Genomic DNA, 15,096 nt, shown 5'->3' with positions numbered 1-15,096 from the left:
TCAGCCACAAACGAGCCTGCAGCTGACGTAGACTTTTACCCCCTCCATAAATCTTCACCCGCGAAGCCAAGCCAAAGAAAAGAAGAAGAAAGAAAGAATCACAGCACCTGCAGATTTTGCATTCCTAGCCCCGAGTCACCTATACAATGGTTTCCCTACCACTGATATGAGGCATACAGATTTATATTCTTCTGGATTATCCTTTTATTCCCTTTTTGATTAAAGATACATTAGTCATCTCTCTCTCTCCCTCCCCTTCCCCTCCCTCTCTCTCCCCAACTCCTTCCCTCTCTCCCTCCTTCCTTCCTCCTTTCTCTCTGTCCCTCCTTCCACCTCTCCTTCCCCCTTTCCCTCTCTCTCCCTCTTTCCTTCCCTCTCCTTCCCCCTTTCTCTCTCTCTCCCTCTTTCCTTTCCTCTCCTTCCCCCTTTCTCTCTCTCTCCCTCCTTCCCGCTTTCTCTCTCTCTCCCTCCTTCCCGCTTTCTCTCTCTCTCCCTCCTTCCTTCCCCTTTCTCTCTCTCTCCCTCCTTCCTACCCCCTCCCTCTCTCTCCCATCTCCTTCCCTCTCTCCCTTCCCCTTCCCGGGTGCTGACTCGTTCCCTCCCTCTGTCCCAGCGGCCTGTCGGTTCCCTGGATCCAGGGAGAATGCTCGCTCGATCCCTTGACCCGGGCGGGCGACCGTCCGGCCCATCATTCCCTCCTACCTTTCCTCGGCCGCAGCGACATATTCTACCCACGTGACCCATGTGACGTCAACTTCATTCTCCGCCCACAACACGAGGACAAGAGGTTCAGCCCAGTCGGCGGCCGGGACCCGCCTGACGTCACTGCGCCCGCGGCGTTGTGACGTCAGAGGCACGGCTGAGCGCTGACGGGCGGCCGTGGGAGATGCGTGTCCGCGGCTCAGGTACCGGCACCTTCGGCCTGTTCGCGGGGCCCCCGGTGGATTCCTGGGGAGGGTGTTGGGGCCTGCGGTCGGGACAGGGGACGTGGTGGGCCTGCGCCCTAAGGGGGGAAGGGAGGGTCGCCTGCGCCCTAAGGGGGGGGAGGGTCGCCTGCGCCCTAAGGGGGGGAGGGTCGCCTGCGCCCTAAGGGGGGGGAGGGAGGGAGGGAGGGAGGGTCGCCTGCGCCCTAAGGGGGGGAGGGTCGCCTGCGCCCTAAGGGGGGGAGGGAGGGTCACCTGCGCCCTAAGGGAGGGAGGGAGGGTCGCCTGCGCCCTAAGGGGGGAGGGAGGGTCGCCTGCGCCCTAAGGGAGGGAGGGAGGGTCGCCTGCGCCCTAAGGGGGGGAGGGAGGGTCGCCTGCGCCCTAAGGGGGGAGGGAGGGTCGCCTGCGCCCTAAGGGGGGAGGGAGGGTCGCCTGCGCCCTAAGGGAGGGAGGGAGGGTCGCCTGCGCCCTAAGGGGGGGAGGGAGGGTCGCCTGCGCCCTAAGGGGGGAGGGAGGGTCGCCTGCGCCCTAAGGGGGGAGGGAGGGTCGCCTGCGCCCTAAGGGGGGGAGGGAGGGTCGCCTGCGCCCTAAGGGGGGGAGGGAGGGTCGCCTGCGCCCTAAGGGGGGGAGGGAGGGTCGCCTGCGCCCTAAGGGGGGGAGGGAGGGTCGCCTGCGCCCTAAGGGGGGGAGGGAGGGTCGCCTGCGCCCTAAGGGGGGGAGGGAGGGTCGCCTGCGCCCTAAGGGGGGGAGGGAGGGTCGCCTGCGCCCTAAGGGGGGGAGGGAGGGTCGCCTGCGCCCTAAGGGGGGGAGGGAGGGTCGCCTGCGCCCTAAGGGGGGGGAGGGAGGGTCGCCTGCGCCCTAAGGGGGGGGAGGGAGGGTCGCCTGCGCCCTAAGGGGGGGGAGGGAGGTTCGCCTGCGCCCTAAGGGGGGGGAGGGAGGGTCGCCTGCGCCCTAAGGGGGGGAGGGAGGGTCGCCTGCGCCCTAAGGGGGGGAGGGAGGGTCGCCTGCGCCCTAAGGGGGGGAGGGAGGGTCGCCTGCGCCCTAAGGGGGGGGGGGAGGGTCGCCTGCGCCCTAAGGGGGGGGAGGGAGGGTCGCCTGCGCCCTAAGGGGGGAGGGAGGGTCGCCTGCGCCCTAAGGGGGGGAGGGAGGGTCGCCTGCGCCCTAAGGGGGGGAGGGAGGGTCGCCTGCGCCCTAAGGGGGGGAGGGAGGGTCGCCTGCGCCCTAAGGGGGGGAGGGAGGGTCACCTGCGCCCTAAGGGGGGGAGGGAGGGTCGCCTGCGCCCTAAGGGGGGGGAGGGAGGGTCGCCTGCGCCCTAAGGGGGGGGAGGGAGGTTCGCCTGCGCCCTAAGGGGGGGGAGGGAGGGTCGCCTGCGCCCTAAGGGGGGGAGGGAGGGTCGCCTGCGCCCTAAGGGGGGGAGGGAGGGTCGCCTGCGCCCTAAGGGGGGGAGGGAGGGTCGCCTGCGCCCTGAGGGGGGGGGGGGAGGGTCGCCTGCGCCCTAAGGGGGGGGAGGGAGGGTCGCCTGCGCCCTAAGTGGGGGAGGGAGGGAGGGAGGGTCGCCTGCGCCCTGAGGGGGGGGTAGCGGGGGATCCTGGGGGGCTAGCGGGGGATCCTGGGGGGGCTAGCGGGGGATCCTGGGGGGCTAGCGGGGGATCCTGGGGGGGCTAGCGGGGAAACCTGGGGGGGCTAGCGGGGGATCCTGGGGGGGGGCTAGCGGGGGATCCTGGGGGGGGCTAGCGGGGGATCCTGGGGGGGCTAGCGGGGGATCCTGGGGGGGGCTAGCGGGGGATCCTGGGGGGGGCTAGCGGGGGATCCTGGGGGGGGCTAGCGGGTGATCCTGGGGGGGGCTAGCGGGGGATCCTGGGGGGGGCTAGCGGGGGATCCTGGGGGGGGCTAGCGGGGGATCCTGGGGGGGCTAGCGGGGGATCCTGGGGGGGGCTAGCGGGGGATCCTGGGGGGGGGCTAGCGGGGGATCCTGGGGGGGGCTAGCGGGGGATCCTGGGGGGGGCTAGCGGGGGATCCTGGGGGGGGCTAGCGGGGGATCCTGGGGGGGGCTAGCGGGGGATCCTGGGGGGGGCTAGCGGGGGATCCTGGGGTGGGCTAGCGGGGGATCCTGGGGGGGGCTAGCGGGGGATCCTGGGGGGGGCTAGCGGGGGATCCTGGGGGGGGCTAGCGGGGGATCCTGGGGGGGGCTAGCGGGGGATCCTGGGGGGGGCTAGCGGGGGATCCTGGGGGGGGCTAGCGGGGGATCCTGGGGGGGGCTAGCGGGGGATCCTGGGGGGGGCTAGCGGGGGATCCTGGGGGGGGCTAGCGGGGGATCCTGGGGGGGGGCTAGCGGGGGATCCTGGGGGGGGCTAGCGGGGGATCCTGGGGGGGGCTAGCGGGGGATCCTGGGGGGGGCTAGCGGGGGATCCTGGGGGGGGCTAGCGGGGGATCCTGGGGGGGCTAGCGGGGGATCCTGGGGGGGCTAGCGGGGGATCCTGGGGGGTCTAGCGGGGGAACCTGGGGGGGTCTAGCGGGGGATCCTGGGGGGGGCTAGCGGGGGATCCTGGGGGGGGCTAGCGGGGGATCCTGGGGGGGGCTAGCGGGGGATCCTGGGGGGGGCTAGCGGGGGATCCTGGTGTGGGCTAGCGGGGGATCCTGGTGTGGGCTAGCGGGGGATCCTGGGGGGGCTAGCGGGGGATCCTGGGGGGGCTAGCGGGGGATCCTGGGGGGGCTAGCGGGGGATCCTGGGGGGGCTAGCGGGGGATCCTGGGGGGGCTAGCGGGGGATCCTGGGGGGGCTAGCGGGGGATCCTGGGGGGGCTAGCGGGGGATCCTGGGGGGGCTAGCGGGGGATCCTGGGGGGGCTAGCGGGGGATCCTGGGGGGGCTAGCGGGGGATCCTGGGGGGGCTAGCGGGGGATCCTGGGGGGGCTAGCGGGGGATCCTGGGGGGGCTAGCGGGGGATCCTGGGGGGGCTAGCGGGGGATCCTGGGGGGGCTAGCGGGGGATCCTGGGGGGGCTAGCGGGGGATCCTGGGGGGGCTAGCGGGGGATCCTGGGGGGGCTAGCGGGGGATCCTGGGGGGGCTAGCGGGGGATCCTGGGGGGGCTAGCGGGGGATCCTGGGGGGGCTAGCGGGGGATCCTGGGGGGGCTAGCGGGGGATCCTGGGGGGGCTAGCGGGGGATCCTGGGGGGGCTAGCGGGGGATCCTGGGGGGGCTAGCGGGGGATCCTGGGGGGGCTAGCGGGGGATCCTGGGGGGGCTAGCGGGGGATCCTGGGTGGGGTCCTGTGCCCTGGGGCGAGGACCAGACAAGATGTTCCGGGGCGACAATTGGGCAGGAGATGGGGTCCTGTTCTCTGGGATGGAGTGTAATAAATTGTGATATTGCACAAAACCATATAATAATTACAGCACAGAAACAGGCCAGTTTGGCCCTTTTAGTCCATGGTAACTCCCAATTGTGCTTTGGGCCCATTGGGTGATGAATGAAATAACTGTCATCAGGTTTGTTTTTCATGTTGCAAATGAAAAAAATTACATTTTGATGCTCTCCAAGATTTAAATTCTAGGTTATACAAATGAGTATGCTGTAAGACAAGTTGATAGGATGGTTTTGAAGGTGTATGGCATGCTGGCCTTCATTGGAATGGTTGTGCAGGTTAGGGCTTTTCACACTGGAACGACGGAGGATGAGAGGTGACTTAATAGAGGTATACCTGATTATGAGAAGCACTGACAGGGTGGACAGCCAGCACCTTTTTTCCCTGAGGGACAAGAGGCAATACCAGAGGACATCTGTGCAAGGTGAGTGGAGGAAAGTTTAGGGAAGATGTTAAAGGTTGGTTTTTACATGGAGAGTGGGAGCTCCCCTGGAATGCATTATCGGTGGTGGAGGCTGATTCAATAGGGATATATACGACACTTAAACTGGCTCAAGGATGTAGGAAAAATTAAGAATTATGGGCTAAGGGAGAGAAGGTGTGGGATAGGTTGATATAGGACTGATGAGGATTATTTCATTCCTGATAACAAGGAGCCCGATACACAATTGGGAGTTACCTTACACAACATTATACACCAGAATTGATTATTTTCTTGCATCTGATCCATATGTTCTCAGTTACTAATGCTATACGCCACTGAGGATCATACTTGCAGCGCCCAATATTATGTGGATTAGACCCAAACAACATTTTACCACGTATCTATTTGATTATTTTTACCTGAGGGTAAGACAACACATGGTTTCATTATCATTTCCAAGCTGTCAGCTACTGACCAAATACACTTTAAATGAGCAAAGTCAAAGTGCAGAAATGTTCAAACAAACCTGGACTGCAGCAATATACAGACTGAGTCGGCTGGGCCTATTTCAACCAAAAGGTAGTAAAATCTCATCTTTCAATGAATTTTGCTTTTAATCGTTTAGACTAAAATGATGCGTTTGCAATGTAAAGCCAAGAATGGAACCCATCTAATACATGGGCTAACTTCGGCATCCAGCATCCAAGAGCTGAAAGATAAAGTTGAAGAAATAACTGGAGTTCCATGTGCTCTGCAGAAAATCATGGTGGGATTTCCTCCATCCTGTCTCGATCTTCATAATGGAGACATGGCTCTCAAAGATTGTCCTGTCAAATCAGGTAAGTGTATAAAAAGCTTTGCCTGGGCATGGAGCATGAAGAGTATTTGCTGCTTGAGGCAATAAAAAGGCCAGAGATGAGTCAGGATTGGAATAGAATATTCTGAAAAGTGGTGACCCAGTCTGCGTTTGGGTTTGACATATGCAAGGCCACTTTGTTAGCACCAAACTCAGTGCAATAAATTGGAAGATGAGCAAGTGAATCATTGCTTTACCCAGACAGAATGTTTTATCTCTAAATGGTGAGAAGAGGAAGGAAGACCAGTTGATTGCTTTGGGATTTGCAGGCCAATGCTCATAGAACATCAGCACTCAGTGTGTGATGACTGCATTGGGGTTTGTCCTTGGTGAGCAAGTTCAAATGTCTAAATTTATAAGATGTTTTGATGGGAAAGAACAAACCAAGGGGGCGATTAGCAAATAATAGATACCAGACAAATCAAATGGGAAATTCAGATTGCCTATGTCTGGGGAGTGATGGAGAATGGGGTGGATGAGGTGCATGGGGTGGATGTACACTAAAACCTTCTTATCAGAAATTCAAGCAATCAACAGCCTCAAGCAACTGGCAAAAAAAATGCTAAAAATAAATAGGTAAAAAGTATGGATGTTTAAAATGAGTGCTCCTCGCTGTCAGTTCACAAATCAGGCAATCGAGCAACTGGGAAAATCACTTATCTTGCATCTTCCAATCCCCATAGGTGCCAGATACCGGGGGCTTTACTGCATTTAGATAAAGACTGGGTAAGGACAATAGAATGGAGTGGAGGTTGATACTGGTGGAGTTAAATGAGCTTGAGAGGCTGGTGAGGAATGAGCGCTGGCGTCAACCCTTGGTGTAGACAGCATAGCATGAATGATATGTTTCATTGTTGCGTATTCCTTGTAAGTTTATTGATTGCTAATACTATTGAACCATTTCTAAATAACCAAGTCACATTAAACATATTATTTCACAGGAGATACCTTGATTGTTGAAGAGGAAAGGGATTTAATGAAGACCAAAGCCTCTGTCCCAAAGTTTGGAGCTGAATGTTCATATAAGAATACTTCCCCACGACTGGCCCGGCATGTTGTTCCTGCAGACAATTCGTGTCTCTTCACAAGCATCCATTACGTGGTAGAAGGGGGTATTTCTGAGCCAAACTGTGCTCCAGAAATGAGAAACCTGATAGCCCAGATTGTGGCCAGTGACCCTGATTCGTACACTGAAGCCGTACTGGGAAAAAGCAATCAGGAATACTGCAAATGGATTTGCCGGAATGACACATGGGGTGGGGCCATTGAAATCTCCATTCTCTCCAAGTTTTACCGGTGTGAGATCTGTGTGGTGGATACACAGACAGTGCGGATAGACAGGTTTGGAGAGGATGTAAGCTACAAAAACCGTGTGTTTCTAATTTATAATGGGATCCACTATGACCCACTAGAACGACAATTTGAGGATCCTGAGAAGCCACCACAAACCATTTTCTCCACAGTAGATGATGCCGTGCTTGCTCGAGCACTGGAGTTGGGAGATGAAGCAAGAAGCAAGCGTCAATTTACTGATCTGAACAGATTCACACTGCGTTGCATAATCTGCCAAAAAGGTCTGATAGGCCAGATAGAAGCTCGGGAGCATGCTAAAGAGACGGGACACACCAACTTTGGAGAGGTGTGATGATTGGAATGATGCTTCAACCTCGGTGTTCCTGGAATTTACTGACATAATCAAGCTCTTTAGGAATGAAATGGAATAATATGGATTTTTAAGCAATGATTAAAACATGACCTGATCAAATTGCTGGTTGTTTGAAAAGGTTAGTCCTCATCCTTGAACATGTGTTTACAAAGTAGGAATCGATTTTGTCTGCTTATTCCAATCTGTTATAACATGAAGAGATTTAGCTGAGAATTATATCAATTGTCAGTGGTTTCTCCACATTTTGATTGTTGCTGAATATAAAAATATAAAAAAAATCACGGAAAACAAATTGGCAACAAATGCAAAGTTTACAGTTGGTGCCCCCCCAGCGGTTAGTTTGTCAAACATGCAGTGTCAAGCAGCAGGAAAATTCATTTATCCAGCATCTAACAATCCCCATAGGTGCCAGATACTGGGGGGTTTACTGTATTTAAATCTTTTGGAAACCCTCTTGTTGCAAATATAATTTTGGACTATTCTTACAATTTCTTCCACTGTTAAAGGAGAGGATTACTTTGTGTGATTTGTCATGGAAATGTTGGCACATCCTGAAATACTGGGTTCATCTCCAGCTTGTGTTGATGGCCTTGGATGTTTTTGCAATCTCTTTAAATTTATTGTTCAGCTGCAACATTATTTATTGTACAATTACCAGCTTTCCCAGCAAAAGAGAAGTATGATCAAACAGCCCCTAAGACTCCTCAGGCAGGAATCTCTACCCCTTTCCAGAAATTGTAACGGTATATTGAACTAAATTGTATACTTAACCGTAATGTTAAGCAATAGAAATCACATGGAATGCTCACCAGTTATTTTGCCTCCATAAAAATTCAAAAGCTGTTACAACATCAGACAATTAATGTTCGAAGATTTAATTCCAATTAGATGTTTGTATTGACTCAGATGCCATAGATATTTAGAAACGTAACCAAGATTGAATCAGTCCAGGTGCAGTTCATGTACTTAATTTCAGACGAAGCAATCTTTCACTGATTTCCTGATGTGGTTTATTTGTAGATTCCTGCATCACCACATGGAGAATTATTACTTGAACTCAGTTAAACTGTCGAAAGGCAGGTCTGAATGTCTTAATCCGGAGGTTTCTCTAAAAAGTGCTTTCAGTTAATTATATACAGAATAGTACCTCTTACTGACTGGCAGTGAGCTGCATAAGAACTGATTTTGCCAGTACATTCAAACTCAGTCATAAAATTAAATGTTGTCTGCACATTAAAGATTACTATGAAAAATATGGGCTACAACTATTCAAAATTGTAGCACAATTAGGGCCATTTTGTGAATTAGTCGCTCCTAGACATCAGTTTAAAAAAACTCGCTCACAGGGCTCCATCTGATTTCTCTTGTCTGCTTCCACCTATCCCAGCACCTGCCTCTGAGTACCAAATCCTGTCCTCCCTTCCTCCTGGCTCCACTTGCCTGCCATCCTGCATCCCTCCTGGGTCCACGTCACATAGTGGCCCCCATCTCACTCCTACCCTCCTCCTCTTCAAACTGGTTGTCTTTCCTCTCTACTCTTGGTCCTGATGCAGGATTCCCACCTGAAATGTTGGCCATTCCTCTGGCCACACGCACCCTCCTCCCCACAGATGATACTCCACAACCTGTTCCTCCAGCAGTTTGGATTTTGTGGCAACAAAAAAACCCATTTTGGATAGCTTTAAAAATGACATAATTAAATTGATGCTAAACTGATGAATGTTAATTTTCCTGCAGGACTGAACTGCTTTGGTCACAGTTATTTTTTATATCAAATGTGTAATGTTTTAAGTTCAGATCCCCGTATATATACTTCTATAGGATCAGTGAAGTATAGTGAGAATTTGGTGCTATTATCAGAAGTTCTCTTTAACGTGCTTAACTTGATGTGCAAAGTTGAAAAAACTACAAATAAACAAATGGATCAGATGTGAGGGATCATTTTACAATTGTTACGGTACTTGAAATCTTAGTAGATCCAGCATGTTGATGATGCAAATACAGGTTGAGTACCCTTTATCCAAATACCCGAAATCCAAAACTTTTCGTCCGCAGTCCCATAAGGTAATTCGTAATAGAGTGTAGAAATCCCGATCGGAAAGCGGACGTGTATTATTGAGTGTAGATTTTTCACTATATGTACACTTCAGTTAATCTGTGCATATGTAAATATTTGCATTGGAATGTGAATGCATGTATCTTTAAGAATGAGTGTATTTTTTAAATGGTGTTCCAAAATCCGGAACACTTCTGGCCCATGCATTTCAGTTAAGGGGTACTCGACCTGTATGACTGATATTTTAAGTAAAACCCTGTTACAAATACAGTATCTGGAATTCAAGCAATGGTTAAAAAAAAATCGAGGAAAATTAAATCGAACAAAATAATGGGTAAAAATATGGAGGTTTAAAATTGTAAATGTTCTCTGAAGTGAAACAAACCTTTGGTGAAGATGGGAGGAAATATCCTGCCAGCGAGTGCCTTGGTCAGGCTTTGCTCATAGCAGCTGTTTGAATAAAATTGTGTGAAACAGCAATGGGGTCGCCCAGGATGAAGAGCGGGTTAATGCCACTCACCGTTGAAGTGACTTTCTTAAAGTGTCTCCTTTTCCCTGCTTAGTAAGAGTCTCCCTGGTCAGAGGCTTTATCTGTAAACTTGGGGGAGGGGGTGTTAATTATGTATAATGTTATTGTTCGTCTTTTGGGCTTCTCCGTGGAGGGGGAAGAACCTGCAGATGCAGCGACGGTTAAATGTTTTCAATGAATGTGACTGAAAATAAAGTAAAATACATTAAGATTTATATATTCATGCAAATGAAGTTTGTTCAGTGTAAGTATTTTTGTCTTTTTTATTCTTAATGCAGGTGTATTATTCAGGCATTGCGAGAGTCAGTCTCAAGCAACTGGAAAATACAGTTATCTGGCATCTACCAATCCCTGTAGATACTGGATTCCAGGGATTTTACTGTACCATGTGGACAAGCCAAATTTCATAGCACATGGTTGTTCTGGTCATTTGTGTTCAAAGAAATGCCCGGAAATGGTTCACTTTCTTATTACAGATCCAAAGGTAAATAAGTGCATCAAGATGCAGTGGTAAGAGGTTGTTTTGTGAGCAGACAGGTTTGTCATCTCGTACATAGCACAACAGGTAAAAAGAAGGAAAGTACAAGATAGAAAAGTTCAACGTGCAGAGTTACTGATAGAAATCAGTTGATATAGAGCAGTGGTTTTCAAACGTGTCCACCCACGTACCACCTTAAGTCATCCCTATGCCATAGGTGCTATGTGATTAGTAAAGGATTACTTAAGGTAGTCTTTGAGTGGGGGGAAAAGCTTGTGAATCACTGCTCTAGACCCAATTGTTACTGAAATGTTTTGCTTGAGAAAAATTGTCATTAGCCTAATTATGAAACCATGCACCTAACGAGTCGATTAAAGTAGTGGTTTCCAACCTTTTTCTTTCCACTCACATGTCCCTTACTAATCACAGAGCGCCTATGGCATAGGGAACTCTTAATGTGAGTGGAAAGGAAAAGTTTGGAAACCACTGCTCTAAAACTTTACTAGCCATGTTCATACTAATTTAGTAAACCGTTAAGTCTGGGTAATCTTAAAATAATTGAGCTAAATATGGCCTTCTAAGTATTGTCATCTACATGGGCCAAATAGAAATCATTTTGATGCACTGAGGAGGAACTCTGCAGGTTAAGCAACATCTGCGAGCTGAAACCTCATCAGGGCTGAGGAAGATTGGTACAGAAGCAGTGTATAGGACAGGGTGGGAGATGGCAGGGATGAGGCAAGGACTCTTTTCTCTCCCCCTCACCCCTTTGGTCTCTCTTTAAATCTACATTCACACCTCTATGTATCAGATTGCAACATTGGCAGCCTTTGTCATCTCCTCACCTACCACCCTGTGTGACTTGTCTTCCTCCACCTGACCCTTCTCTTTCCTTTGTCTTTCTCCCTCCCTTTGTCTGGCATCTGCCTCTGTCCATCCTGTTTAACCTCACCCTGGCTGGCCAATCGTGAGTGGGGCCCTTGTCCCCCAATTAGCAGTTAAAGTATGCACCAAATGCTGCCAAAGAGCCAAAATACGAGGAAATGTCTGCTGGCTGTGGATTCTGAGTTTCACAATCCCTGAAGCTATTTGAATCTGCTCTATGCAGGTGTAACAGCAGATAATGCTGCAATTCTGATTTCAAATATTCTGATGCTCTGCTAGAGATTACTTGTGGAACTATTTTAAAACAAGATTTAAGATTCTTTTATTGTCATGTAGTAAAACAAAGTGTGATATTACATGAAATTTCCTTTAGTCTACTGTCAGGCAAAGACTCGCCATCAGCAGAAATTGCTGATAAGACCCTGTGTAACCCAGAGAGCACTCTGGAAATTTAAAAGTGAATTTGAGAAGCACTCCAGGGAAAACAATTTGGATATTTTCTCTACAAAGCCAATAGGGATTTGATGGAGGGCATGGGCACTTTCTAATGTGACAGGTTCATTGATGTATGAAGTTGTGTTAGAAATAATTAAATATGACAATTTTCCAGTAACATTAACAAAAGTGAACCATGTAAAGTGAACCTGTTCCTCGTGCATTCGGGCTGGAGTAAAGTTAAATGTGATCCATCTCCAAGAAATGCATTGTTACATAAATTAATATGAGGCATTGAATTCATATCATAAATGTTTTAAAATAAGTTTGTATAACTTTTTTATTCCACATGTGCATTAATTTATCGTGACTGCCCTGGATTTCTCAAACGAATTGCTACCAATAGTATGTAAACTGTCTGGTTAGATGTCGCAGGGCAGATGTCAAACAATTAAGTTGGCATGTTGTGAGCCCTTGAGGATGTTGCAAGTTGCAACACTGGTTTAAGATGCTCCTGTGACACTGTTTGCAGAAACATTTCCATGCCTCCTTAACAGCATTGTTCAGGAGCTGACAACAGAATGTAATCTCCAAACCATTTACAATGTTGTGCTCAGTTACAGTCAGAGATTTTAATTAAAAACTGCAGAGAATGATGTGGAGATGAAATAAAAATAGCTGACCAGAAACCAGCTAAACTTGATCCTTCTATCTTGACCCTCAAATGGTTTGCGTGAAATCTCAAAGTTCCAGTTGACAGGCTGGGTGAAAAGGAAGGCATGTGGGAATGCACGTTGCCAACACTGACCAGATTTGTTCAGTTGATGCGTATTATTACTTATGGATATAACAGTTAAAGTTTGGTAAAGCTGAGATTTTGAGCCTTAATAATGTTCATATACCACTCACAATGCCTGTGTCAGAAATCTGATGGCAGAGGGGAAGAAGTTCTCTTTGTGCCGCTGAGTGTTCGTCCTCAGGCTCCTGTACCTTTTTCCCAATGGTAGCAGAGTGAAGAGGGCATGGCCTGGGTGGTGGAAGTCCTTGAGGATAGAGGCTGCTTTCTTGAGGCACCGCATCTTGTAGATGTCCTGTAACGAGCCCAAGGGACCCCAAAACCCAACAGCAATAGATATTCACCACGACAAATGGTTACTTAAACAAAAGTTGCTTTTAATGATCTTTAAACATGAAAACAGAATCAAACTTTAACTTATCTCTTTTTTAACATACTTAACCCAATTTAACCCCCTTCTAATTCTAAGTGAATGTGTATGTAATGTGTGTGTAAATTTAAGAAAGTTCTTTGGTTCACAGTCCAATCTCACTTCTCATTCCTCCAAGTTCTCTGGTTGCAGGCAATTCTTAGACTGTGCACAGAATTTAACATGTATAAAGTTCACCAGGCTTTGGTACTTGAAAGGTAAATGTTTACCGCTCAGGAAGGTTCTTGTTGGTTTTGTAGAGAGAGATTTGTTGTTGCAGGGTTTCCACAACTGAGGTACACCATTAGTCACCTCACTGTCTCACTGATGAAACTTGCCCCATCAGGGTTCTCCAGATGATAACCTCTTCCTTTCAGGTTCTCACAGAGTTCCTTTCTGTTTCTCTTATTCCATGAGAGACATCCAGCCATCCGCCACTCTGGAGCTTCTGTTTTAGTTCCAATGAGCTTCTCCTGGCTGACACTGTCCAGTCTCCCTCCCTCTCTCTCTCTCTCTCTCAGACACTGAGACTCCCAAAATGTCAGAAAGCCCATGTGACTCACTCACATTACACATTCGATATAAAAACACCTGACCTCCAGCAAACAATAGAAGTCAGTCTTCTGGTTCATCTGTTGTTTTTAGGTAAACAAGAACCCATTAGTGACCTTTCTGTGATCACTCCAAAACTCTGCAAAGAGCTATCAGTCGACATCATGTCTCCTGCTTGTTGCTTTAAAGACAATAGTCCATTTATTTCCACAGTTTCTGTAAAGTCACTCATAATATGAATTCTCCAGTATTTTCCAATAAGATCTGTTTTAAAGTGTATATAACCTACTCTATCTTTTCCAATTTATCTCCCATAAATATTCTTGTCACAGTCCTCAATGGAGTGAGGACTGATGTTCATGATGGTGCTGGCCGAGTTCACTACTCTCTGAAAATGTTTCCTGTTCTGTGCATTGGCACCTCTATACCAGACAATGATGCAACCAGTATGCTCTCCATGGTACACCTGTATAAATTTGCAAGAGTCTTTGTAATATATCATATTTCAAACTCCTCACGAAGTATTGAAGCTGGCGAGACTTCATGATTGCATCAACATGGGGGTGGGGGCAGAATAGATTTTCAGAAATGTTGACACCCAGGAACAAAGTTCTTTACCCTTTCCACGGCTGAACCATAGAACAGTACAGAAACAGGCCCCTTCTAGACCTTGGTTTTTTTAAATTTTATTTTTCACACTCTGAACCATATCTTCTAGACCTTGTTGAAAAATTTAGTCCCTCTGACCTGCTCCCAGTCCATATCCCTCCATACCCCTCCCATCCATGTACCTATCCAAATTCTTCTTAAATGTTAAAATTCACCACTTCAACTAACATCTCATTCCACACTTCCACTACTCTCTGTGTGAAGAAGTTTCCCTTTAACTTTTCCCCTTTCACCCTTAACCTGTGCCCACTGGTTTGTATCTCACTGACCCTCAATGGAAAAAAGCCTATTGGCATTTATTCTTGTCTATCCTCCTTATAATTTTAAATACCTCCATCAAATCTCCCCTCCTTCTTCTACACTGCAGTGAATAAAGTCCTAACCTGTTTAACCTTTCCCTGTAGCTCAGTTCCTGAGAACCAGGCAACGTCCCAGTCCATCTTCTCTGCAATCTTTCTATCTTATTGATAATTTTTCCTGTAGTTAGGTCTCCAAAAGTGCACACAATTCTCCAAATTTGGCCTCACTAATGTCCTGTACAACTTGACCATAACATCCCAGCTCCTGGACTCAATACTTTGATTTATGAAGGCCGAGATGCCAAAATCTCTCTTTACCATCCTGTCCACCTGAGATATCATCTTCAGGAAATTGTGTATCTATAGTCCCAGATCTGTGGAGTGTGTAAGGATGGGTGAGGGTGTGTAAGGGTGGGTGGGGTGAGTGTGAGGCTGTGTGTAAAGGTGGATGAGGGGCTGGGTGGGGGAGTATAAGAGTGGGTGGGGTGTGAGTGTGTCTGTGGGGTGTGTAAGGGTGGATGAGGTAGGTAGGGGTAGTGTAAGAGTGAGGGTGGGTGTGGGGAGTGTAAGGGTAGTTGGGGTGGGTGAGGCTGTGTGTAAGTGTACTGGGGGGGGGGGGGGGGGTCCGGACCCTTTTACACACGAGCGCAAGCTGATTGGAGACTCCAGGTGGAGAGGCTGCCTGAGTCTGATCGGCTGGGAGCTCGGAGCTGCCCCTGTTGGTGTTTGGACGTGAATTCCACGAGGCGGACAGGTAA

General features: G+C 49.8%; 3 protein-coding genes across 12 annotated transcripts in view; 1 reads left to right on the top strand and 2 right to left on the bottom strand.

Moving 5' to 3' along the window:
• LOC138765256 (6-phosphofructo-2-kinase/fructose-2,6-bisphosphatase 2-like) overlaps nt 1–967 on the bottom strand; it is a 50,315-nt gene extending 49,348 nt beyond the window's left edge. For 5 of the 10 annotated variants that reach the window (XR_011358550.1, XR_011358549.1, XM_069942287.1 and 2 more), the window contains exon 1: nt 703–967. Coding sequence is in view for 6 of the 10 variants with exons in the window: in XM_069942287.1 (XP_069798388.1) it covers nt 703–724 (22 nt within the window). In the remaining 4 variants the exon portion in view is untranslated. The remainder of the gene's footprint in view (nt 1–702) is intronic. The other 5 variants (XR_011358551.1, XR_011358552.1, XM_069942293.1 and 2 more) reach the window with 2 other exon arrangements.
• On the top strand, nt 801–10,030 carry yod1 (YOD1 deubiquitinase). Its single transcript, XM_069942294.1, has 3 exons — nt 801–905; nt 5,334–5,547; nt 6,506–10,030. Exons 2-3 carry the CDS (start codon nt 5,340–5,342, stop codon nt 7,207–7,209), a joined length of 912 nt encoding a protein of 303 aa, XP_069798395.1. The 5' UTR covers nt 801–905; nt 5,334–5,339; the 3' UTR covers nt 7,210–10,030.
• On the bottom strand, nt 823–4,421 carry LOC138765555 (adhesive plaque matrix protein-like). Its single transcript, XM_069942587.1, has 8 exons — nt 4,314–4,421; nt 2,598–2,721; nt 2,291–2,387; nt 1,868–2,204; nt 1,534–1,781; nt 1,356–1,451; nt 1,179–1,304; nt 823–1,060 (listed from the first exon to the last, which is right to left on the bottom strand). Exons 1-8 carry the CDS (start codon nt 4,419–4,421, stop codon nt 823–825), a joined length of 1,374 nt encoding a protein of 457 aa, XP_069798688.1.
• Nucleotides 10,031–15,096: the final 5,066 nt, after the last annotated feature.

Source organism: Narcine bancroftii, chromosome 5 (assembly GCF_036971445.1).
Source record: "Narcine bancroftii isolate sNarBan1 chromosome 5, sNarBan1.hap1, whole genome shotgun sequence".
NCBI classification, from domain to species: domain Eukaryota; kingdom Metazoa; phylum Chordata; class Chondrichthyes; order Torpediniformes; family Narcinidae; genus Narcine; species Narcine bancroftii.
Note: the sequence above shows the minus strand (reverse complement) of the source record. Positions and strands in the feature narration are given on the sequence as shown.